Raw genomic sequence first — 24,890 nt, 5'->3', positions numbered from 1 at the left:
TTATTATTATATTACTAACCAAGAACGTTCTCCGTTTTCTGTTTTCATAACCAAGAACGTTCTTTGTTTTCATAACCAAGATCAATTTTGAGTTAAAATCTTTCAGTTTTAACAAGAAATTTTAAAAGGATGAATTTACAATTCAAACCCCCTTCCTTGTAAATTGACATTACTACTTCACTATTTAATCCAAAATGTTCTTCCTTTGCTACCAAAATGTTTTGAGTTTTGTGTTTGAATGAACATCGTGACTGAGGATTTATTAGCTGTATGATGTCAGTTCACTTCCTTGCACGCATGTTGGGCTTTCTGAAAAAGGTGTAACAACAATGTCCTTTTCATCCTTGTTGTCCTAACTGTACTTGTTCATTGCTTATCAATATGAAGATTGATATGGTTATTCTTTTTGATGTTGTTTTGCTTATTTGGGCCTTTAGCTAAAATTTTGGGCTTGATCATTGTTCTGAGTAGGCTTGATATTTGTTTCACTTAAGATTCGAACTTTAAGAAATGATTCATTTCACTTCTATCCTTAAAAATAATTATCTAGAATGATCTTGATAGACCATAATGATATTGTTATAAACCAGAACAATCTTGATTTGTTGAGACTAATATTCTTATGAACCATAATGATATGTTATACACTAGAATGATCTTGATTTGCCCAGACAGATCTTGTCATTAATTTCTAGTTTAGTTAAGACGTGGTTTATATCATGGTGTGATCATTGATTGTTGTATGAGTGTACTTGATTACCTATCTTTGAACAATACACTAAAAAACACAAGTTAAATAGCAACACAATCAGAATCATGATTAGAGATTTAATTAACTTGTTTGTTTGTCTTCAAACACTTGATTTAGGATTTTGCCTAGACATGGCAATTGAATCTGAACCCACACGAATTGCCCCAGTCCCGCCCCACATTTAACTGGGAAAAACCTTTTTAAATAGATGCAAGGTGCAAGTGCGGATCTTTCTCGCTTTTTAAAGTTACGGACGAGTGCAGGTTTTATCAAATCTGCCCCGCCCACCCCGGCACCCACCCGACATAAATGAAATTACTTAAATACCCTTATAACTTTTAAAATAGTAACAAAACCCTAATTTTCTCAATCTTTCTTATTCTTTTATGTTTTCCTTGTTGCCACCATCCACCTCCACACTCACTTTTTATGTCTCGGTCGTCCTCCCTCCTCTCTGTGCGCCGTCTTCGTCCTCCTTCGTGTGTCGTCTTTGTTCTCCTCTGTGTGTCCTCCTTCGTGCGTCGTCTTCGTCCTCCTCCATGGCTGTCTTTGTTCTCCGCTGATCGTCTTCCTCCACGCGCTGTCTCCATCCTCTTTCGTGTGCCGTTTGTGATTCTTGCTTGTATGTTTGTGATTCTAACTTATATTTTTATTCATTTAACTGATTATATTATTAGGAATTGGCAACATATGCCATCTCGTAGCCTTTCCTTTCTGTAACAAAATAAAAACAAACATTATTTCATTCTTGTTTTCCATCATAAGCTAAGTTCGTTGTACAGAACATCATCGTCCTTCAATCTCATTTTGTTATTTATTTTCACTCTATTTTGAAATCAACTATATTTATTTATTTATATGAAAGTCCTACAGTCTTCTATACTTCTTATATTCTTGATTTATAAAATGATATTAGGCCATTTTGATAATCTAATAATTTATTTGATTTCTTTCCTTTTTTTGATAGAAATTTTGTCTAATTTCAATTAGAATTGTTTATTAATTTATCACTCACAAAATATTATGATTAAATCCGATTAATTTTTAATGCTAAATTTGTGTTTAGAAATTAAAATAATCTAAATATAGTTCTTTTGGTTTATTTTGATATGGTTTATATTCTTGATTAATTTTAATTTATTTTTAATGATTTTGGTTTATAATAATAATGTTTTTCTTGATTAAAATTCTTTGTGATTCTTAATTTATTATACTATTCATAAAGCTAAATCTTTATACTATTCTTGAAGTGATGGATGAATAATCGAAATCTTTTTTATTTATTTATACTATTCATAAAGTTTTTTATGAATTCATGAATTTAATTTAGTTTTATGTGAAATTTTACAGAATATATAAATGGAGATTGATGGCACATCTCAACCACTACCATGTCAACTTACTTCTGAAGAAAGTTCATATCAACCAACTATGAATGAAAGTTGTAATCCGACAGTTAATGTTTCCACACCAAATTAAATTGTGCAAACACCTCATGATGAGACAAATGATAATATGACCGATGAAATAACCGAAAATCGTTCCAATAGAATTAAAAGTATTGTATGGGATCATTTTACAAAGGTAAAAGTTTATGGAAATGATAAAGCTAAATGTAATTATTACAAGAAATTGCTTGGTGGAAAAGCAAGAGATGGGACGTCACACTTGTGCAAACATATGAAAATATGTTTCCATGTTTGGCTACCATGGGACATAATAACGGACAAACATTTCTTACGGCTAAGGTCTTACAAGGTAAAAAAAGAGTTGAGAATTGGAATTTATGATGCTGAAAATGCTAGGAAAGAGCTTGCACATGCAATTATTTGGCATGAATATCCACTTTCAATAGTGGAACATATTGGTTTTAGGAGATACTCAGTCTCTCTCCAATCATTATTTCTAGTTCCTTGTAGAAATACTATATAAAAAAAAAAGAGATATTAAAAGTGTATGAAGTTGAGAAAACCACAATTTTGAAGTTGCTAGAAACTCTCCCACAAAGAGTGGCCATTACTTCTGACATGTGGACTGCGAGCAATAAAAAAAAGGGTATATGGTTGTTACTGCTCATTACATTAATGAAAATTGGGATTTCCAAAGTCAAATTTTGAGGTAATTATAATTTCTTCTAATACAAGTTTGATTGAATATTATTTATATTTGTTATTGAATGTGAATCTTATTATGTTAAGTGATTATTTATGTTCCTGTCCCTCATACAAGTGAAAACCTTTGTAATGCATTGGTTGAATGTTTGATGGATTGGAACATTGATACAAAGTTGTCCACTGTCACTTTAGATAATTGTAGCACTAATGATGCAATGATTGAAAAAATTAAGGATAAGTTGCAATTGGATATATTGTTAAAGGATTGGGGTCTTACTTCACATGCGTTGTTGCGAGCATAAACTTAATTTGATAGTAAAAGATGGATTAGAAGTTGCGAAAGATGGAGTGGAGAGGATTTGATATAGTGTCGCATACTGGACTACAACACCTAAAAGGAAGGAAAAATTTGAGGAGACTGCCAAACAATTACGTATCTCTTGCACCAAGAATTTGGTTTTATATTGTCCAACTAGATAGAATTCAACTTACAAGATGCTTGATGTTTCCATTTTGTATGAAGATGTATTTATTCAATTAAGACAACGTGAATCCCAATACACTTGTTTGCCTACAAGTATGCATTGGAACTTTGCAAAAGATATTTGTTGAAAATTGAAATTGTTCAATTCTATCACTGAAGTGTTTTCTGGCACTAAATATTCAATTTCCAATCAATATTTTCCTATGATTTGTATGATCAAAATTTCAATAAATGAGTGGATTAAATCCTCTGATGCATTGATAAAAAATTGCAGAGAATATGTTGGGAAAATATAAAAAAAATATTAGAATATGGTTCATAAAATAACGAGGGTTGCTACTGTTTTGGATCTTAGGTACAAAATAGAGTTGCTTGAATATTATTATGTTAAGTTGTATGAGATTAATGCTAATGACCAAGTTAAGTCGATCCAACAATTGTATTATGATTTGCGTTATGAATATCAATTGAAAATGAATAATGGTTCTTGTAGTGATTCTCAAATGTTGGATACCCACATTAGTAATGTTAAGGATGATGATTTAGAAGACTATGATTTGTATGTCAGGAAACAGAAGAGGTAGAACTTCATTCTCAAATATTTGCAATATTTGAAACTCTTAACTCATCCAAAACATAAAGTTTTCCATGTGTACGACCTGTCCCAATCAACCTCCCTAATTGTGGATCTTGCAAATAAGAATTAGTAGAAGAAAACATAACCTAGTTACCAGAATCACACAATTGACTAACAAAAACAACACTCAAAGTAAAATTAGGAATATAATAAACATTAGAAAGAGATAAATTTGATATGGATATTGACCTTGTGCTTGCTAAAAAGCATAAGAGAACCATTGACCGTCATAATTGGCAAGGATGATGTATGATTTAGAAACACAAAAGACTTATGATTATATGACATATGATGTGATGCTTCAAAATCAATAGAAGAGAGACATGACATGTGGCGAGAAACTTTTGGAACATTTCCAAAGTAAACAATCTTCTCGAACCCAAAATTTCAAGAAGGAAGACAACTAGCATAACCAACAAAATTCGCAATCAACCGAACAAAGCACCGAAAAACAAACACAACCGAACCAATGAAATAAACCGCAATCGAATACAAATGTCACCGCACAAAAATAATCACAATAAAGATTAATTTTTTTTTACGTCAATGACTAAATAAATACACTAACCAAAAGAAAGTAGGACAAGCTTGCACTTTACATCACAAGACAGTACCCACTCAATATTGAAAGCCAAAATAATCCCAATTCCTCTCCCATTTGGTTCACGGTCTCAAATTCTCGACGTCTCCACTATCAGCCAACAAATGCAAAAACCAATAGAACCAAAATAATTCAATCAAGACACAGCCGTGGCCAGCTCCCAGCGGCACCAAAACAGCAACCTAAATCCCAGCAGATAGTAGAAGAACAAAACTAACCCGAATCTCATCACATTCAGAACAGAGGAAAAAGAAATCGGTAGACCACTTTACAGGAGATCCAAAAATCGAACCATGCTCTTTGATACCATGTTATCAATACTATGAATTCATGGATATAGGAAGAAGAGAAGAGAAAAAGAGGGCTAGGGTTCAATAGAAAGTATACAAAAAGTCTCAAAATATTAATTTTACAATAGGTATATATAGTAAATCATGTAAAACACTAAACTATCCTTACTACTAACAACTAATAATAATAATATTATCTAACAACAAGAATGTTGTACAAGTCAAAAAGACTCACTTAACCCCCAAAGTTTGGTACGAGTGACTAGTAGCTTGAATCCTTAAATGTCCTGGTTTGAATCATAGTGTTGGGAATAAGTTGCATCTATTAAAAGAAGAGTAGCCCCTTAAGTGGTACTCTAAATCTCTGAGGATTAGTCCTACGACAACCGGCTGTGGGGATACCTTGGGTTTATTCTCAGATCAAAAGAAAAAAAAAATGCAAGCCCTTGTACTATGCTTTGTAATTTCTACTATTAATCAAGACGCAGATTTAAATTCTTTGCCAAAAAATGATGATGATTAAATGCAGATCAAAGACAGAAGCTATAAGGAATAGAAAGACATGAACAGCAAAAAAAATACTGACAAAGCATATTTATCATTTCTTAATGAAAGGAATATGTGCTTAGACTTTAGATACCATCATCATTATACATTCTACAGGAAAAACTAAAACCAAAATAGCTTATCCTTTTACCTATGATCTGTCAAAAGTAATAAATCCGTGAATTTTTCTATAAACCAACAAGTATACAATTATCCTTCCATTTTCGTAAGTTGATGTACGAAAAAGTAATGAAGCACAAAGGCCAGTAAACAAACAAATCTTGCATCTAATGTACTTGTATATAGAGCTATTAAATGTGTCCTTATCACTCTACCACTATAAGTCTATGAATGGGATGGAAAATAACCATAATAACTAAATTTGAACCGTATGAACTTATGCTATAATCTGTTTCTTTTGGAATATGTTTACAATGGTATTAAATAGTATAATCACCAATACTATTAGCAGAAGAAGTATCAGAAAAAGACAATTGATCTTTACGAGCTCGAGCAGTTAAACCAGCAAACCAAGCAACCCTCATGAGCTGCAGACCAAGAATCAGCACCCACCAGCAAACCAGTCCCCTAATTGTATGCATCATCCATGCTGGTGCAGTGAGCTCAACCCCAAGCTTTAATCCTCTCATTAGCTGCAAGACACGGTAAGACTCGTAAACGATTGGGGTAACGAGCCAGACCGGTGATTGCCAGTGCCAAGTTAACAACTCAGTCAGAATCTGTACCGACAAAAGAAGAAGATAAGGACCTAGCAGAACTGCAAATGAGATGAAAGGTAATTGGGGTTGCAGAAAACCCTTTTGGGATCCAAACATCATCGACAACGGGACGATAAATCCAGTAATCGTAGCAACAATGTTCCAGAACTGGTAACTGAAGGGAGCCTTGCTCTTGCAGTCTTGTGTTGGATGTTTAGGTCTTGAACAAGAATCAGCCATGAGGAGAAAAAGTGTTGCACCGAGGTTAAAGATACAATCAAGTCCAATCAAGGAAAGTAGACTGGCTATATTGGAACCAAGAAAGATAGAAGATATTGGTAACCATAATGTCGGGGCCATACCAGTTGCAAGGAGAATGGAAGGACCGAGAAGCCACATCGGCCACTTGAAAAGCTGAAGCTGCTGGCCTGGCTGAGCATTTTTCTCCACAAGCCCTTCAGCATTTGCTGTTGGTGACTCGACAGTTTTACTAGATTCAAGGGTTTCAAATATATTGGGGCTACTCTGCAAGAAATTGTCGCTTTGATTATCAGTAGGAGCATATGCAACGGGTGATGGCTCCCATGGAGTTAACTTTGTACAGCATATTAAGGATTGGTTAATACTAGGAAAATTGAGTCCACGGAGTTGGAACAGTTTTCCGGATTGCAATAATCCTTGACTTCGAGGACGTGCCCTCCTGATAGTCGACGCATGTATTTTGATATTGATATGAGTTAATGATGATGCCATTTCTTTATTCACTCTTGGATGCAAATTCTTCGCAGGATTTTTTGCTCTTTATATTCTGGTACCTGAAATTAAGAAAGAGGCAAACTGTTTATAACACACACTGTCAACCACCAAAAAAAAAAATACAATTGAGAAATCTTCAGTTTACACTTTTATTCAAGTATCAAACTAATATTCAAGTATATTTCCAGCTTCACTTTTATAGTATTTTCATACTAGTTCCCAACAAACAGAGACGGAGGTAGTGAAAACTAAAGTTCAAATTTAACAGATGCAAGGTGAAAAACAGAATCTTGCGCAGCTTGCAGAGTGACAAAGAAATACAAAGTGGTTAAGGTCAATAGAATTGTGCTTTTTCAAAGCCAACCAAAACAAAAAGGCTTTCACATAAGTTGGATATACTAAGCACAGGCAATCGATAATTTGGTCAGTGACTTAGCAGTGTCTCATTATGCAATGCTACTAGCCTAGTTTTCTAAATTAGCTAGAATGGAATCGAGAGTAATTTCCCTTAGTTGCTCTAGAATGGAATCAACCAGATCTTCACTTATTTAAGTTTCTTCATTTCTTAACAAATGACACAGAACTCGAATACCAAAACAAACTGTGGGCTGAAATACCAAACTAGTGAGTGCAGCAAGAACTATTAAACAGGTAGCATAACTTCTTTGGATTTCAATTAAGTTTCTCAAAGATTTCTGTCAGCGGAAAAACAATTGAGTTAGCTTTAAAAATATATTAGCTATTTATGATAGCAAAGTAGATGATAATTTGATTTCCATGAAAATAGAGTAAAAATTGTCATATATTTGAGTAAAAAACAAACAAAATCAATTGAATTTGAAGTACATTCTATTCTAGGCCTTGATTAACGGGGTTTAGTAGCTATAATTCTCTGAATTTGAATATTTAAAACCTCAGTTCTACAACGTTCAAACTTATCGACTACCTTTAATTCAAAAGGGATTACAAAAGAATTTAGCAATGTCCTCAACTATAGTTTATAAGAAAAATGAATGTATTTGGGAAAATCACTCAGTATTAAAATACTCAAGTCGTTACTACTCTGTTCTTCACCATTAATAGAGAGCTAGAGATCTCCTAAAGTACAGAGTCAGACATAGAATACGACACAAAAACGGGTACCTAGACACCAGCTATGTCCAAAATATAGGATACAGCGACATGGACAATATTGAAAATCAAGATAAATATTTATTTATGATAATGAGTGTTAACCAAAAATATTGAGAGAAATCATTATACAATTTGGGCACTTTGTTTCTTAACAAATAAGATTCTAAGACAAGATGGTGAACTATAGAACAATTTCTTTTACCTTCAGCCCATCAATCTGCTACAAAAAAGCTAAAAGGATCTAACCAATTCAATGCCTTGCACCACCCAATTGACCATCATCATTAAAAAAATTGAAAATATTGGTACCATTCATGTCAAGTCAGAAAGAAAATGTCGGCTCGGTGTCAGAGTTGTGTCCTCGTGTCAGAACTCAGAACCCAAAAAAAAACTGAAATAGTGGTGTCAGTTTCCAACAAGTGTCGGAAACTCGGGTACACGTACCTAAAATATCGAAGCTGCATATAAGACATATAAAATGAAAGGAACAATGTTGTTAAATGGTGGCCATTACGAATTTTTGGACAAATTCTATAGGCAATCTGTGAAGGAAAGCCCATGGAGAAATCCCGCCATGGGCCGCAATGGCATGTTTATATGGCGGATTTTTAGTCATATTCTGCCATTAACAACACTGGAAAGGAAACAAAAATCAGCATCTAAAAGGATAGAATTTTGAGGAAGGGGTATTCATCACTCCAATCACTCTACTACACATAAACATGCATAAATTATTAAATTATCAGAGTATCCTTTGAACCCAGATTAGCTAAACTTCTAAATACTTTATCTCTATCTTATGTTATTAAGGTCAATACTAAATGTATATAAATAAATAATACATATATAATTCTCTTTAGACTATTAATTAATTTACATAAGAGAATTTACAGGGACTGTTATAGGGTGTCTATTGTAAGTCTCCAATTCACAATCAACTATCCAATTAAGCTATAAACCCTAATCACTTTGGCATATCTTTCTTATAGATTTATTTGCACTGCAGAGAAAGCTTGATATAATTAGTGTTGTTTCACAACATCACTGGCCTAACACATACCAGATATAAAGGAAAATAAACCAGGGATTCGATAAAAATAAGGGGAAAGAAAAAAAGGAACAGATTGAAAGGTAAAAGATGCGAATATAGAGAAACTGAGAAATTGAGAAGTGACCTTTTTCGTTGAAAGTCGCTGAGCAAAGCCTTATGCTTAGCTTGTGATGGGGAACAAAATCAACTAATTTTTTTTATTGTTGTGATTTTATTTATCCAATTGTTTTTTTTTTTTGTTCATATCCAGTGGTTTTTTAATTACCCCAAAAATATATTTTAATGACAAATTTACGTGGGATTTTTTATTATTGATTTATGCTAGTTAAACCTCTAGATATACTAGTTACACCCTTCGTATCAATTTGAATTATACAAAAAGATCGAAATACCCGTTAATTCTATTTAAATTAAATTTACAAAATCATGAATTTATCTTTTTTTCTTTCATCTTCCTCTTCCTATTTTCTTTTCCAATTTTGCCATCGGAGCTTTCACAAAGACATTAAAGATTGAAGCATAATATATAATGATTCTTTATCTTATGTTCTATGTCGAACTCACGCCGAATCCAATTCAACTCGAATCTTAATATAGTGTATTCAAAGAAGTATCATATAGAAGTGAGACAAAAGCAATTTGAACTGAGTGAGACTAATAATGAACCGAATCAATTCAAAAATATTTTAAGACTCGATTTGATAATTAATTTGTTAAACTTAGTTCATGAACATAATGAGTTGAATCTGGGTTGAAAATTGAGATAACTCTATAAAAGAGTTGAACTTGAGCTATGGACAAAAAAATTAATTTAAGTGTTTGAATTAAAATGCTTGAACATGATGTCGAACATATAATAAATGTCATTTCAAAACGAAATAAAAAATATTTTAAACACTAATATTAAGAAATTTTTATATGGTTTGAAATTTGCTAAAAAGACATACAATTTCATTGTTTATAAGAAGAACAAATTCAGTCTCTAATATAGAAAAAAATTGTCAATAAATCTAAAGTGAGTTATATTGTATTTGTTGCTCAATCAACTACTTGTGATAACATTTTGAGTTATAAATATTATTTTAAAATAAACTTGTGTCATTTAAAAGTTAGAAACAATGCCTATAATTCTTATTTATACCATGAAGGTAAATAAAATAGTTTTAAGTATTATATTATCACTTAAAGTTGGTTATTTAGTTAGTTCAACACTTAGAAATCTCACTCAAAGAACTCTCTTCAACTTCACTATTGAAGTCTCACGTTGAAAAATTTACTCCTTACACTCATTTTCCACTATATAAGGAGTACACCATCAGTACATGAGACAATCAAGAGTAATGATAAAATTGATCATTGACTCTAGTTTAAATTATATGAGCTTTATTTAATATTTTTAATTAATTTTTAAACTTAAAGTGGAAGGAACACATTTGTTCCTTTAAGTATTTTCGTCTTCTGGTTAATTTGATTCGAGCGCGAGTTGAACTGAGTTGCTCGTAAACTTGAATCGAGTCGAATTCAAGCTAAAAAATAAGTTCATGACAAACTCGAGTGAAGTTTAGAAGTGAAACAATTCTTATCAAGTCGTGCCGAGTTGAACCCAAGTTTGACTTAGCTCGACTCATTTCCATCCCTTTGAGTGACCATTAGAACTCACATGGACCTCCTCTCAAGGCCATATGATAGCAATCATGATCATCATTATGGACATGCATATGAAATTGAACGATAATTTATATATCACATATCATACAACTCTTAATGTTAATTCGCTTCTTTTAGAAAACATTGATAACGTCCTATAAAAGGACACCTGACACAAGTTAAAGGTATACAATTTTCTAACCTAAAACCTTTTATTTCATACACAAACATACTTGATCATTGGAGTGTGTGTAGATACACCCCCATCGAGGAACAATCAATAATCACCTTCACAACGTTGTCACATTTCCTCTCTATGACCTCCAATCTAGATCAACTCGGGATAATTGGAGCCATCTGTGGGGACTAGAGGCTATGATTCCATAACTATAACTCAATGTACGATTTGAATCGTAGCACTAAAGAAAGTTACACGATCAAGGACGATGACAGGTGCAGTGGTCAGACCATCACAACAACCACCAACAAGGAGTAGAGCTACTACTTCTTTTTCACCAGTACGAAACAACATTGAACTCAAGATGTCCAACTCTAACAGGCTCCACCACTCAACCAACAAAGAAGGCACCAAGATTCTCTACAACTTGATCACCACCACTCCGAGGCTATCTCACCTCATTGACAAAAAAAAAAAGAATGTTTGTATCGCGTATATAACAGCCAAAACGATATTCCAATGTTCCACCGAATGAAGACACAACATTCTCCATTCCTTGTGCCTTGGAGGGAGGAACCCAACACCAAAGATCTCCTTCTTTATTCCTTTGTTGGCACCACCATTCTCGCTCTTTAGAAATGTTTACCAAGAAACACCATGCCTTTAGAAATACAACGATCCCACTCATAAAGCTGAAGTTTGTCAAAAAGACAAAACCACCACAGCGGAAACAGAGGTAGTTGAAAACAACGAAGAAATAAAGTAAGCAACTTCTCAGCGCGATGGTTACTCTAACCGTTCCTCGTCGGAAGCATATTATTTTGATGATGAGCTACCATGTTGGAAGACTTTTTCTAGTAAGATCAATACTACCCTCTTTGCAAGTCCCTCCAAAAGCTGTCAACCATGGATTCCTAAGATGGCATTAGAGATCCAAGAAACCACGTGGAAGCAACCTATACCATTTTGGGTTCAATGGAGCTAAAGGCCTCGTGAAATGCAAGTTGTCAATATACCTCGCACTTCACAATTTCGTACAAACAACTGAAGTCCATTCAAATTTTAAGGGCTAGAAGTCTAAAGAAGTATGAACTATTGAGGACCTACATAAAAAGGTTAAATAAAGAGGCAATATCGGTGAAAGATGCTGAAAATTAGATGAAGATGTATCTCTTACAACAAGGTTTGAACCAAAGAAACAACTTCGCAAAACGTGTAAGTCTTAAGGAACCAAAGAATTTTGAACACCAACTAGCTAGAGAGAGCCAAGATATATACAATATGAAGACTCCATCGAAAACCTAAATCAAATAGAGAAGTTATCAAAATATACATTCAAGAATAAGAATGCTGACTAAGAACGACCATAGAGGATAAGGTCCCGAAAGACGATACAAAATGGTTGAAACTTGCATCGTGGCAAAAGAAATGAAAAAGAACTTCGAAGAAGACGAAATGTTTTCCTACTGCTTTTAAATCATGATACACTGAATCAATTATGAAAGCGAATATAGACACATTTTAGATGTTGATTCAAGATCTCAACTGACATTATTTTCAATGAATATATTCTTTAGTATTTAAGTAGAATCAATTCTAAAATAGTGAGAAATTGAGAATAAGGAAAAAGAAAATGTTAATATTCTAACAATATTTCTAAAACAAACCTAGAACACATCAAAAGAAAAGAATTAATGAAAAATCTTCTCAATAAAGAGTTATTAGAATTGATGTAAATAAATTATACACTTGAATTGATATAGAATTTGAAATATAATATTTTCTCAATGAGAGTTAGAATCATAGATACATAATTTTTGTCAATTCAGACATAAACTAGAACTAATGTAAATCAACCTAATAGTGACAACAATTCTGACACATTCAATCCCGAATTGGAGTAGAAAATACAACACACTAGCTTTTAAAAGAGATTCGCAACAGTTTCAATATAGAGTAAAAAAAAATATTTTAAAATATAAGGCTTAAGGTGCCACATTTACATTTACACATAGCGCTTACATAAAAATTCTTAATTAAAATTCTTCGATATCGAATATAGTTGAGATTTATTAGACAATTAATTTTGACATCAAAACATGATCAAAACTTATTGACAATTAATTTCTATCTTCGAATAAAAGATTAAAAATAACATAATTCACTTATGTAGTTTACAAAAGTAAATTAGTTCAAAACTCGATAAAACCACAACAGATGACTCACCCGATATCACAACAAATGACTCTCACCCGATATCCTTATGGACACTGCAAATGGTTGTGTCCTTACAGACACGTCAAAATTAGCATTTCCCTTACGCACACGTCACAATGGCTTTGTCCTCACATACCATTTTCTTAACCCAAGACACTTACGCAACTTGTTTAATAGTACTTCCTTGAAATCACTAGACTTGTTAGACCTACCTATATAATGACAAAAAACTCCATTGGTTCCTATACCATAACATCATGTTTTTGTCCCCTCGTTGGCCTAGGATCCTCCGTTAAGAGCATCATCGTCATAGGTCAAATTCGTCACAATTCAATTATCGTTTCTACTGGTTCCTATACTAATAGGACTGCAAGTGAACAATATATCACACAGTGAAAATTATCGTTTCTACAACGGTTGTTGATAGTGATTTTTTATTAAAACTCACAATAAAAATAAAGTATTGGAATTGTGGTTTTTTACAATGATGGATACAATAAAAATTATTATATCTAAGTCATGAGGTTAAACTCTTAAAAATCAGATAAACCATTATAATTAGTGCCTTCTTTCAAAGATCAAAAGTGTATTTTAAGCTAATAACTAACCTATTTTCGTGATTGATGTATTGCAAAATCTATTGAGAGAAACTACCTTTCATGATTTCAAGAGAACCAAAATCTATTTTCATGATTTTATTCTCTTGTTCAATCTTATGGGTTGGATTTCAAATTCACTTTTTAGTACATCATTTGATATTTATGTACGAATATGATTCTTACTAAGATTGGATAAAATAAATCAATACCCATGAAAAAAAGATACAAATAGAAATTGTTAGAGATCCATCATTGGAAATCCTACAATCCCAAGATAAGGAAGATCTACCCACGTATGATCATAGTAGAATCAAAGCTTAAAATATAAAAACAATGGAAATATAAAATAACATAATAAAATTAGAAAACTAAATATTACTAAAACTAGAAAATTGTTAAGAGAACAAGAACAAAAACAAGAGTAACAAAAGAGTTTATGAGTAGGAATGTCAGCGTCAAACGAAGTATTTTCGTTCATTTTTATAGCTCTAGATGCCTTCGTGGACTGTAATTACAAGAAACCATAAGAATTTCGCAAAAGAAAAACGTTTCAAGAGCAGATTACGACCATTACGGTCAAGTCGTAGTTCTTATTGGAACTTGCTTTTCTTTCGTCTTCTTGATAAGGATGGACCGTGAGTTCGCCACTTTACTTCAAGGCTCTATGCACCAAGAATCTTCACTTCTTCTTGCAACCAAAACAAAACAAAAAGGTAGTGAAATAGAACTAAGACCGAATTAAAAATATCAAATCAACCTATAAAATAAAACTTTAAAGACAGATAAATTCTAGTATATCAAATTCCGCCATGCTTGAATCATTACTTATGTCCTCATGCAATTGCTTCAGGTAAAAGTTATGAGCAAGCAAACACCATGAATAGGGAACTCAACATTTAGTTCAAGTTCACGCAATAGGAAAATTACAAAACCAAGGGATAGTTGATAATCACTAGAAATTTAACAAAAGTTGAATGTCGTACCATAGGTTTGACTATTAACCAAATCTCCACTACATCTCTTATGAGAGCATATATGAATCAAAAACATTTTTCAATTTTTTAATGGGATTGAGGGACAATAGGTGGAAAAAAATAGATATTCAAAAGGCTATAGCAAAATATACATATAATTACAAGTAACCTTTTTGAACAATCGGAGCTCAACATATTCAAACAATCATTCATCTGCCTAAACTTCTTTTTGCATTAGGGACATTAATTATCCTTTCTATATGTACTATACCTTTTAATCAGTCGAGATCTCACTTATAATTAGTCTAATCTGTTACACTGAGGAGATCACCTTATCGTGTCATTTTAAATAGGGACTGATTAAAAAAGTTATCTTTATTTTTGTTCTTTTTTTGATTTTATTTTTGAAGTGGTCCACAATATTGAAAAAGGAACCAATAATGATTTTATCAATAAATCATGGGACCAAGAAAGATAATTCATTTAAGGCTCAAAGTGGACAACTAATGGTAAGTATAAAACAAAACAAGTGATGAGGCATGAAAAAAATTATGCTATTGTGCTATTTTCTTCAAATATGACCACAAGAAAATTTAGCCTTAAAACGATTGCAAGTCAAGTTCTAGAAAATAAAACCAATGGTGAATAATCACTCAAAAGAAAGAAATGAGCATAATATTTGATGATTTAACACAAGCCCTTGTATAAGTCCAAAACTCAAATTTAGTAGTTAAATCAATGAGAACATACTATAAGAGAATATGCTAATTTATCAAAGAGAAAGTGTGATAAATTAAGAAACACCTTAGAAATGTTTACCAAGAAACACCTTGCGGAAGAAATTCAACGATCCGACCCACAGAGTCGAAGTTTGTTACAAAGACAACCACGACGGTTGAAACAGAGGTAGTAGAAAGCACTAAAGAAATAAAGTAAGCAATTTCTCAACGCGACAATTACTTTAGTTGTTCCTCGTCAGAAAGGTATGATTTTGATGATGAGCTACCATGTCAGAACACATTTTCTAGTAAGATCAATGGCTACCCTCTTCCCAAGTCCCTACAAAAGTCGCCAACCATTGATTCATAAGATGGCATTAGAGATCCAAGTGACCAAGTGGAAATTGTCTATATCGTTCTAGGTTCAATGGAGCTAGAGGCCTCGTGAAATATAAGTTGTTTATCCTCACACTCAAGAAGGCCGAAATTGCTAGGTTGGTGGATCGAAAAATATTGTCAATATACCTCGCACTTCACAGTTTCGTACAAACAACTGAAGCCTATTGAAATTTTAAGGGTTAGAAGGCTAAATAAGTACGAACTATTGAGGGCCTACATTGAAAGGTTTAATGAAGAGGCAATATCGGTGAAAGATGTTGAAGATAAGATGAAGATGTACCTCTTAGAACAAGGTTTGAATCAAGGAAACGACATGTAAGTCTTAAAGAACCAAAGAGTTTCGATCACCAACTAGAGAGAGCCAAGATATAAGCAATATGAAGAGAACCTAGGAGGCATTACAATTATCTATGACTCCCATGAAAAGACTGAATTTGACAAAAAAAGAGAAGGAAGACTAGAAAAGTGACAGGGAGCGTCGAGGTTCTCCCCCAAGTATCATGACTACGCTCCCCAAGACCTAAAAGATTGTCTCAATAGTGAATTCAAGGATGAAGGAGTAAATTAACTGAAAGTCATCAAGGATAGGCCCAAAATTGATAAGACAAGGTATTGTTAATTTCACAAAAGTCACGACCACGTGTTTAAGACCTTTAATTTTAAATCTTAAATTATACAATTTTTGGGTATTGTGTTGAATTTCTTAAGTTTTTAGCACATTTTTTGGTATTTTGTGAGTTAAATGCCAAAAATATATTTTTGGAAATCCGATTAAAATTATTTGTCGAAAAATAATTTAATTATGTTACGAAGAATTTAATACCGGGCAGACTTTTTTTAAAAATGTCACTTGTTGCTGAAAAATTCATCTGTCAATTGAGTTGCGACGAGAGTAGATATTTTTATGAAAATAGATTGAGATGTGAGTGAGGTGACGTGTGTAAGAGTTTTTAGATATTTTTTTAGTTAGTTTTATATAATATATATATTTGAAAAATGGGAAAGGAAAACAGAAAGAGAGAAACATTTCCCTGCTGCCGCCTCCACTCACGCCTTCATCTTCTTCATTTCTTTCTTTGACTTCAAGGAAAAACAGATGTGTTGGTGAAAAAGAAAGAAAGGAAACAGAAAAAAAAAAAAATATTTTCTTCGTGCCTCACGATAGCTTTCTCCCTTCTTCGTCCATCTCTGTTTCGAAACCAAGTGTGGTTGAGTTTCAAAAATGCAAACACAAATCATCATTTTTCTTCTAGATTTAAGCTTCCTTTCGAGAAGTGACAGAAGAGAAAGTTGTTATTTGCCACACCACGGTGCTCGTAAGCCAACTTTGGAAGTGACGGCGCAAATGAAAATTTTACCGTAATTAATCGCGGTGCTGTAATCGCTTGTTAAAGCTACAACGGAGGTAAGGGTTCCTTCCAAATTTTTAGCTTGCATATAGGACGCTATATGTGTATTTGTGGAGTTAGAATTTGGTGAAGTTGATGTGTGATTTTGTGGAAAAGGAATTTAATTCATTTATGTGTGTTTTGAAGAAATTAAAGTTGATGTGTTTGAGGTGTGGTTTGTGAAAATTAATTTGACGTGATTTATATTTGAAAATGTGGAAATTTATGGGTGATTGATGATTGAACTTGGTGTGGATTTTGTGGAATTTGAATTGATCGAATTTAATGTAGATAGTGGATTAAATTTGATGTGTGGTGGTGGAAAATATATGTTTGAGTATGCCTTGTGTTAAATTTGAAAATCATTAGTGTTAAATGAGTATTAAAAACGGGGAATATTATAATATCTGTATTTACTTAATGATTGTTGTGGAAAGAGTTAGAGTATGCTCATGCATTTCATAGTACATTGTGATCATGATGGGCCACGAGATGATGCCATGTGATCTGTTGGTTCATCTTATCATTGTGGTAGACTGCACATTTTTAGTAAATCATGTTGACCTGTGATAGGTGGCACCTCGGTAAGTAGTACTGGTCTGTGATAGGCGGTACATTTACGATTTATGCTTTTTGGCAAATCGTGCTGACCCGTGATAGGTGGTACCTCGTTAATTAGTAGTGGTATGTGATAGGAGGTACAATTATGATTTACGCCCCTTCAAGGAGGGTTTTGGTTCGAATTCCGAAATCATGCATTTTGGCATATATACACATTGCATTATGGTGCCTCGCACGCGAGTCATGTTTGATATATTGTGATGATTGTATATACATACTCAGTTGTTGTTTGTGATTGTGCCGTAAGTGGTAAGTGTGATTGTTTGGGTTTGTGTGTAAGTGTTGATTGAATGCGGAACCTTTTCGAAATTGAAATCTGCATTATTTAGCAGTTGTATTTGAATACGAGGAGCTTGTATTCAGATAAATTTAAGTGGATTTTGCTACTGACTTAGCACTTGTATTCGGCTACGCCATGTGGTAGTCGAATACAGTTGTGCAAGATTTTTCACAATTGTCGCACTTGTATTCGGCTACGCCATGTGGTAGTCGAATACAGTTGTGCAAGATTTATCACAATTGTCGCACTTGTATTCGGCTACGCCATGTGGTAGTCGAATACAGTTGTGCAAGATTTATCACAATTGTCGCACTTGTATTCGGCTACGCCATGTGGTAGTCGAATACAGTTGTGCAAGATTTTTCACAATTTTCGCACTTGTATTCGGCTACAAGGATGCTGTAGTCGATTACAGTTGTGTTGATTTTGCTTTTGACTTATGAATTAGCACTGTATTTGAATACAAGGTTCCTATATTCGAATACGAGAGTGCAGTTTTGTTAAAAACTTCATTTTTCAACTTTGATTATGCATGTTTGACATATGAAAACCCTTTCAATGTGTATACTAAGTTGAAAGGTTATTTTATGCATTTGAAATTTAAATGCTATGTGATATTTGTTAATTTCGGTTGGTGACCCTTTACAATTATTGTGGAAATCTGGGCATTGCCCTAAAATGATAACCAGAATCATCCTACCGGTTAGTAACCTAGAGATAGGATGGTAGTTAGTCATTCCTGACCGATGTTGTGTCAGAAGGATCTTGTGGGGCACGTGGAGATCACCCGGGTTGTATATTTTTTGTAGCATGATCAGATTATATGGCTGTATAGGGGCTATATGTCTTTCTGTTGCGGTTGTAATTACTTTATTTTGTAAGATTGTACTTATACCTTATATTGTCAGCTTGACTTTGCTTTGATGGGTCCATGTTCCACTTTTTGATGTGATGTGGGGAAAATCGAGATTCTTGGGGCAGTGCTTTTATGCAGTTGTCTGTCGAGAATACCCTAGGGGTATGAGCTATGTCTGATAGGTCTTATAGCCTCGATGTATTTTGCTGTTTAAATACTTTGGATTTTTTTTTCAAAAACTATTTTCGCTGCTTGTAAATATTGTTGAATTTTGTTATCCAAAAGTATTTATTTCTTTGTTTATGAATTTGAATTAGTTTTACAAAAAGAAAAACAGACTGTTACAACGTGAATGTATAGTGTGTCGATTTAAAGGTCTCCATTGTATGTCATTTTTCAAGAATTGCTCTCTTCTTTGACTGCCACAATTGGTACACACCATTGTGCGTCATATCCCAAAATATTATCTAACCTATCTTGATTTTCTTTTGTCTTTCTTCTTACTATTAAACTTTTCTTCCTTCAAATAAGCTTGTCATCCTGGTCATTAAGAATTCCTTCAACAATTCAAACAAAATCTTAATTCCTCGTAATTTTCACGCTTCCTATGAAATATTCTACATCTAAAATATATCTCAAAATACTTTTCACCTCTACCGTCATTCAACCGTCCATGTGGTCAACATTTGGAGTCCTTTATTTGCTTAGCTCATCCATCACCATACTTTGTCTTTGTAACACCCCGATTTTTAACAGCGCGGGTGTATTTTTTTAATATATTTTAAAACCATTTAATAAAAATACCATGTTGTAACACAAACGACAAAAGTCATAAATAATTACATCATAATATACAACCGGGCAAAAATAGTTTGTTTCAAATACATAAGTTCCATTGCGACAACAACATGGCAATAAGGAAGGGAGAAAAAATAAAATTCATAAATAAAACCCTATGCTAATCATTAATCTAATTGAGGGTGACTGGGTACTGAGGATCCACAAGCGACATCAAGCTTCATTGCTTTCGATTGCAAATCAAAATCATCACTACGCCACGTCTTCGACGTCGTTGCAATTCCAGCACGACTCCAAAGTCTAATAACCTGGGGCGTAAGCCCGATCCACAACAATGTAAACGATCACTAACCAAAATTAACAAATAACACTTAGCACAATTCTTATGTTTCAAATGCTCAAGAGAACCTTTCGTCTTAGCATACTCCTCGAAATGGTTTTCATATGTCAAAATTGCTTAAACAAAGTCGAAAATAAAGTTTTTAACAAAACTGCACTGTCGTATTCGAATACAGCACTGTCGTAGCCGAATACAATTGAGAAAAATGCAGATTTTCAGTTCTAAAATGGCTCTGAATCAATTAACACTTGAAACATTCTTAATATCAATTATGAACCCATAATTCACACCAAATTAATCTCCACAAATTCACACCTCAATCACACATCAAACATTCATAACATCAGTTATGAACACATAATTACATCGAAAACTTAATCAACCCAAATTCACATCTCAAAACAATTACGACACAATAACAAACAAAAACCGAGTATGTATATGCAATCATCATAGTATAACAAATATAACTTGCGTGCCAATCACCCTAATGCAACGCGTATATGCCAATGCGCATGATTCCGAAATTTCCAACAAAAACCCTGCTCGAATGGGCATAAATCATAATTGTATCGCATATCACAGGCCTTAGTACTAATTACCGAGGTGCAGTCTCTCACAGGCTAGCACAGTTTACTAGAGTGTAGCCTATCACAGGCCTTACATATCAGTTAAATCCTCGTAAGGATAAGATGGACCAACTATCACATGGAACCACCCCGTGGCCCATCACGGTCACCACTTAACTTTGTGGTCCATCACGGTCACCACTTAACACTGTGGCCCATCGCAGCCACCACTGACACTGTGGCCCATCACGATCACCACAAGCTATGAAATGCATGAGCATACTCTGACTCTTTTCACCACAATCATTAAGTAAATGCAACTATTAAAAGATTCCCCATTTTTAATACACATTTAACACTAATGCTTTTTCAAACTTATCACAGAGTATACTCAAACCAGATTTTCCCCAATAGAATTCATAACGCACATATTATCAGTTATGAATACATAATTAGATCAAAACTTAATGATGGTGGCTTAGACTATCTTAACCGAAATGTAATAGCGCTCTTTGCGACTTGTACTTAAGGTTATCCTAATGCACAAGCGGTCAAACAATCTTCTCGAGGTCCACTGGGTTTCCCTCATTTTCCTATAACTTTGATCCTATCGACGAAGTACAATCGCCCAAAACCATGTCACATAGCCTCATATACGTCCACTTGGTACAAAACATCCATTAGGTACCAAACCGAGACACTAAGTATGACACCAACATACTGAGCACGAAACAATCATTACTACAAAGAACTCCCTAATTTTTCCATTGTCCACAAATCCTCGATTTTCTTTAGTCGCACAACTACGCCAAACCACAGTGTACATCCCAACATGCCAGAACTATACCGCCTACAACACCTAAACTTTCTTCAAGCTTAGTGCTTCATTTCAAGAGTCACGTCTCCAACAAAAATCCAACTTGAATTTCAGTCACTGATTAAGACCTACATTTGTCTCATGCCTAACACCTCAAATTCACGCTTCACTAATCAATTTCCTACATACTTCGCAATTCTGGACAAATCCGAAAATAATTTTTTGACATCCACTGCCAACATTCATTCTGATAAATATCAATTCCACCAGGTCCTTTATTTGCAGCTTGATGATTATCTTTTCATTATGACATATCATACACATTGTATTCACTCCATCACTTTTCCATTTATACAACCCTTAAATTTCTACCTCGAACCTTAATACAACTTCATTATTTCAAAATCCTTACTTAGCTTACTCTCGTATATCTTTTTCCAAAAATTGATCTCTTCTTTGACAATCACAATTGGTACGCACCATAGTGCGTCATATCCCAAAATATCCTACGCCCTAACTTGATTCTATTTTGTCTTTCCTCTTACTATTAAACTTTTCTTCCTTCGAATAAGCTTTTCATGCTGATCATTAATAATTCCTTCAACAATTCAAACAACATCTTAATTCCTCCTAATTTTCACACTTCATATGAAATATTCTCCATCTAAAGTATATCTCAAAACACTTTTCATCTTTATCGTCATTCAACCGACCATGTGGTCAACATCTAGAGTCCTTTATTTGCCTAGCTCATCTGCCATCATACTTCATCTTTATTCATTATAGCAATTTCAAAAAATCAAGCCTTACTAGTTCCCACCAAACTTTTCCGTTCCATGCTCAATTTTTTCCTACCACAGAAACATTTAACTCTTTTGATTGACGAACACAATAACGTACCCCTATGACATGCATTCAAGTAGTTCCTTTGAATTCATTGGTATACCTTTCTAATAACAATGTACGATTTACGGGTGAGATAATTTCTTTCATGAATCCTTAATTGACATAAGCTACACATCCATGTGCTGCTCCGACAAGTTTTTCCAAAATTTGGTTCACTCGCTGGATTCTTATTCGTTCCCAACCTTCACCGAGGTACAAACTGAAAGAGTCCGAATAATCGAACGTTCTAAAGAACTATTTCTCAAATGTTCCCAATAAGATCTCCTAAAGAATAATTATCTTTAAATCTAATTCTCATAACTTAGCAGTTAAATATCTCCAAGACCCATATACCTTCCTCGTCCATCTAGTTACTGAAACAATCATTTCAAATCTTAATTATTGACTTCCCAATACCAACAATTAAACCTTAACAATTTGTTACATTTATTTTTCACTTTCGATCACTGAATAAAATTCTAAAATCTAATCCTCGAAATCTTCAAATACTCGTCACACCGTCTAAATTCATCAATGTCATCTTAAGATACAATACAAGATGTTATTCATTATTGACACTAACCGTCTTAGTAATATCACTAATGAAAACTCTTCTAATCATAACACAATATTTTTAGTGAATCTTCAAACACTTCTGTCCATAACATAAATTATTTATCAGTTGCCTACTTCAACTCCCTCGATTACACAAGTTTTAGGTGTCACTTGGTCCTCAATCCAACCTTGTGGATTTTAATCATCGATTTAAAGTTCAACCATCTTAGGATCCTAAATCAAATCTTGATTAATCCCTCTAACCTATCAAAAATATCCACATTCTCTAAATGTTTACCATCCTTTAATAGACTCTCAAAGCTTACATTTGCTACAATCTTTAAGTATTCTCGTACTCTGTACTTCCAATTCCATTTAATAGTAACATGCGGTTCAATACATCAAGGCTTAACTCTCTATGTTTATCCATACATCACTCAAAATTCACACTAACACGTCTATAGTTTCAACCAATATCACCATCCATACTTACTATCTCCTAAACCACACAGAGATTTGTCACTTACTAACAAAATATATAATCTCACTCCTATAATCGTCATGAGATTCATACTTAACAATCTAAGTCGCAAATCTAGTTTAACTCGAATGCTCGACCTTACCCCTCAAGGTATCAGCTATTCCTCGAATGTCCTTTATTTACCCAAGGTAGTATTCACCCCTAATGTGTAATGCCCCTTAACTTCAATACAAGCCTCTTTCGTTGACATCTAAGCACCAAATGCTATTCCAAATGGAAGCCTCATCTTCTCAACAATTCCATGGTGTTTCCATCTCTTTGACAATTATCAAACTCCATCAAATCTCGTCCTGAAATCTACTAGGAAAACATCTAATACTTTTCTTAGAAAAATTCTCCACTTAGATATTTACTTGAAATCCCCTATCAGTCTAACATTAATCCATCTATACCCATCATCTTCGAGTTAACACCAACAACATAGCCTCTGTATCCTTGGTACCACTTCATAGATCCCATGCCATCATGATTCGCTTCAACCATGTCTTTCCTATACCAATGCGTTTAAGGAATTTAGAGACACACATCGACCAAAGTCGACTAATGTTCTATGTTTTAACTACTCTTCCAACTAAAGTGCTACAAGGCACGATGTTTCTTATAAGAAACAATAAACTACTTAAGCATATCATGCTTGACCCAAGACAACAAAACACAAAGCACACATAGATCCAGTTACTTGATACCCCTAAACCCGACTGTTGATCAACTTAGGAAACACAAATGACAGCCTCAAAGAAATCTAAACCAGGGCTCTGATACCACAATGTAACACCCCGATTTTTAACAATGAGTGTAATATATATATATTTTTTTTATAAAAAAAACAACTAAACACTTTAGGCTAAAATATTCATAATTGTATTTAATTTAAATCAGAGTAAAATATTTAATTGTAACATTCTTTTGCAAAAATGACGATTAATTTTTTTGTTGCATTAAATAAAATGGTTTTGACACAAATAACTTACTTATAACCAAACAATTCACATTGACTTAAAAAAATTACAATTATTTCAGATACATAAATTTCATTGCAACAACAACATTGCAATAAGGAAGGGAGAATAAATAAAATCCTTAATTAAAACCCTAAGCTGATCTTGAACTCTAACTGAGGATGACTAGATACTGAGGGTCCACGAGTGGCATAAAGCCTCACTACTTCCGATTGGCAATCCTAAATCATCGCTCTGTCACGTATGCGACGTTGTTGCAATTCTCGCACGACTCAAAACTCTAAGAACTTGGGGCTTAAGCCCGGTCCACAATAATAGTAAGGGGTCACGATCTAAAAACAACATACATACGAAAATACAAAGCATGAAAGCATAAAATGACGTGTCCTCAATTGATAAACAAGCATGCTTATAAATATTATCATATAAAAAACATGACTCGTGTGACAAATCATCCTAATGCAA

General features: G+C 33.6%; 1 protein-coding gene and 1 long non-coding RNA gene across 7 annotated transcripts; both read right to left on the bottom strand.

Moving 5' to 3' along the window:
• Nucleotides 1–5,591: 5,591 nt before the first annotated feature.
• LOC101498198 (uncharacterized) lies at nucleotides 5,592–9,361 on the bottom strand. 3 transcript variants are annotated; one of them, XM_004506420.4, is made up of 2 exons: nucleotides 9,208–9,361; nucleotides 5,592–6,957 (listed from the first exon to the last, which is right to left on the bottom strand). In XM_004506420.4, the coding sequence occupies exon 2, from the start codon at nucleotides 6,893–6,895 to the stop codon at nucleotides 5,864–5,866; it is 1,032 nt and encodes a 343-aa protein (XP_004506477.1). In that variant the 5' UTR covers nucleotides 6,896–6,957; nucleotides 9,208–9,361; the 3' UTR covers nucleotides 5,592–5,863. The 3 variants fall into 3 exon arrangements, with proteins under 3 accessions (XP_004506477.1, XP_073226494.1, XP_027191880.1); XM_073370393.1 differs by lacking the exon at nucleotides 9,208–9,361 and adding an exon at nucleotides 9,093–9,112; XM_027336079.2 differs by lacking the exon at nucleotides 9,208–9,361 and adding an exon at nucleotides 8,235–8,468.
• A 4,686-nt stretch (nucleotides 9,362–14,047) lies between these two features.
• On the bottom strand, nucleotides 14,048–16,495 carry LOC113787090 (uncharacterized). 4 transcript variants are annotated; one of them, XR_012163480.1, is made up of 2 exons: nucleotides 15,503–16,495; nucleotides 14,048–14,412 (listed from the first exon to the last, which is right to left on the bottom strand). It is a non-coding gene; the product is annotated as an uncharacterized lncRNA (long non-coding RNA). The 4 variants fall into 4 exon arrangements; XR_012163479.1 differs by having other exon boundaries at nucleotides 14,048–14,409; XR_012163478.1 differs by having other exon boundaries at nucleotides 15,518–16,495.
• Nucleotides 16,496–24,890: the final 8,395 nt, after the last annotated feature.

Source organism: Cicer arietinum, chromosome 6 (assembly GCF_000331145.2).
Source record: "Cicer arietinum cultivar CDC Frontier isolate Library 1 chromosome 6, Cicar.CDCFrontier_v2.0, whole genome shotgun sequence".
NCBI lineage: Eukaryota > Viridiplantae > Streptophyta > Magnoliopsida > Fabales > Fabaceae > Cicer > Cicer arietinum.
This window is presented reverse-complemented; position numbering and strand designations above follow the sequence as displayed.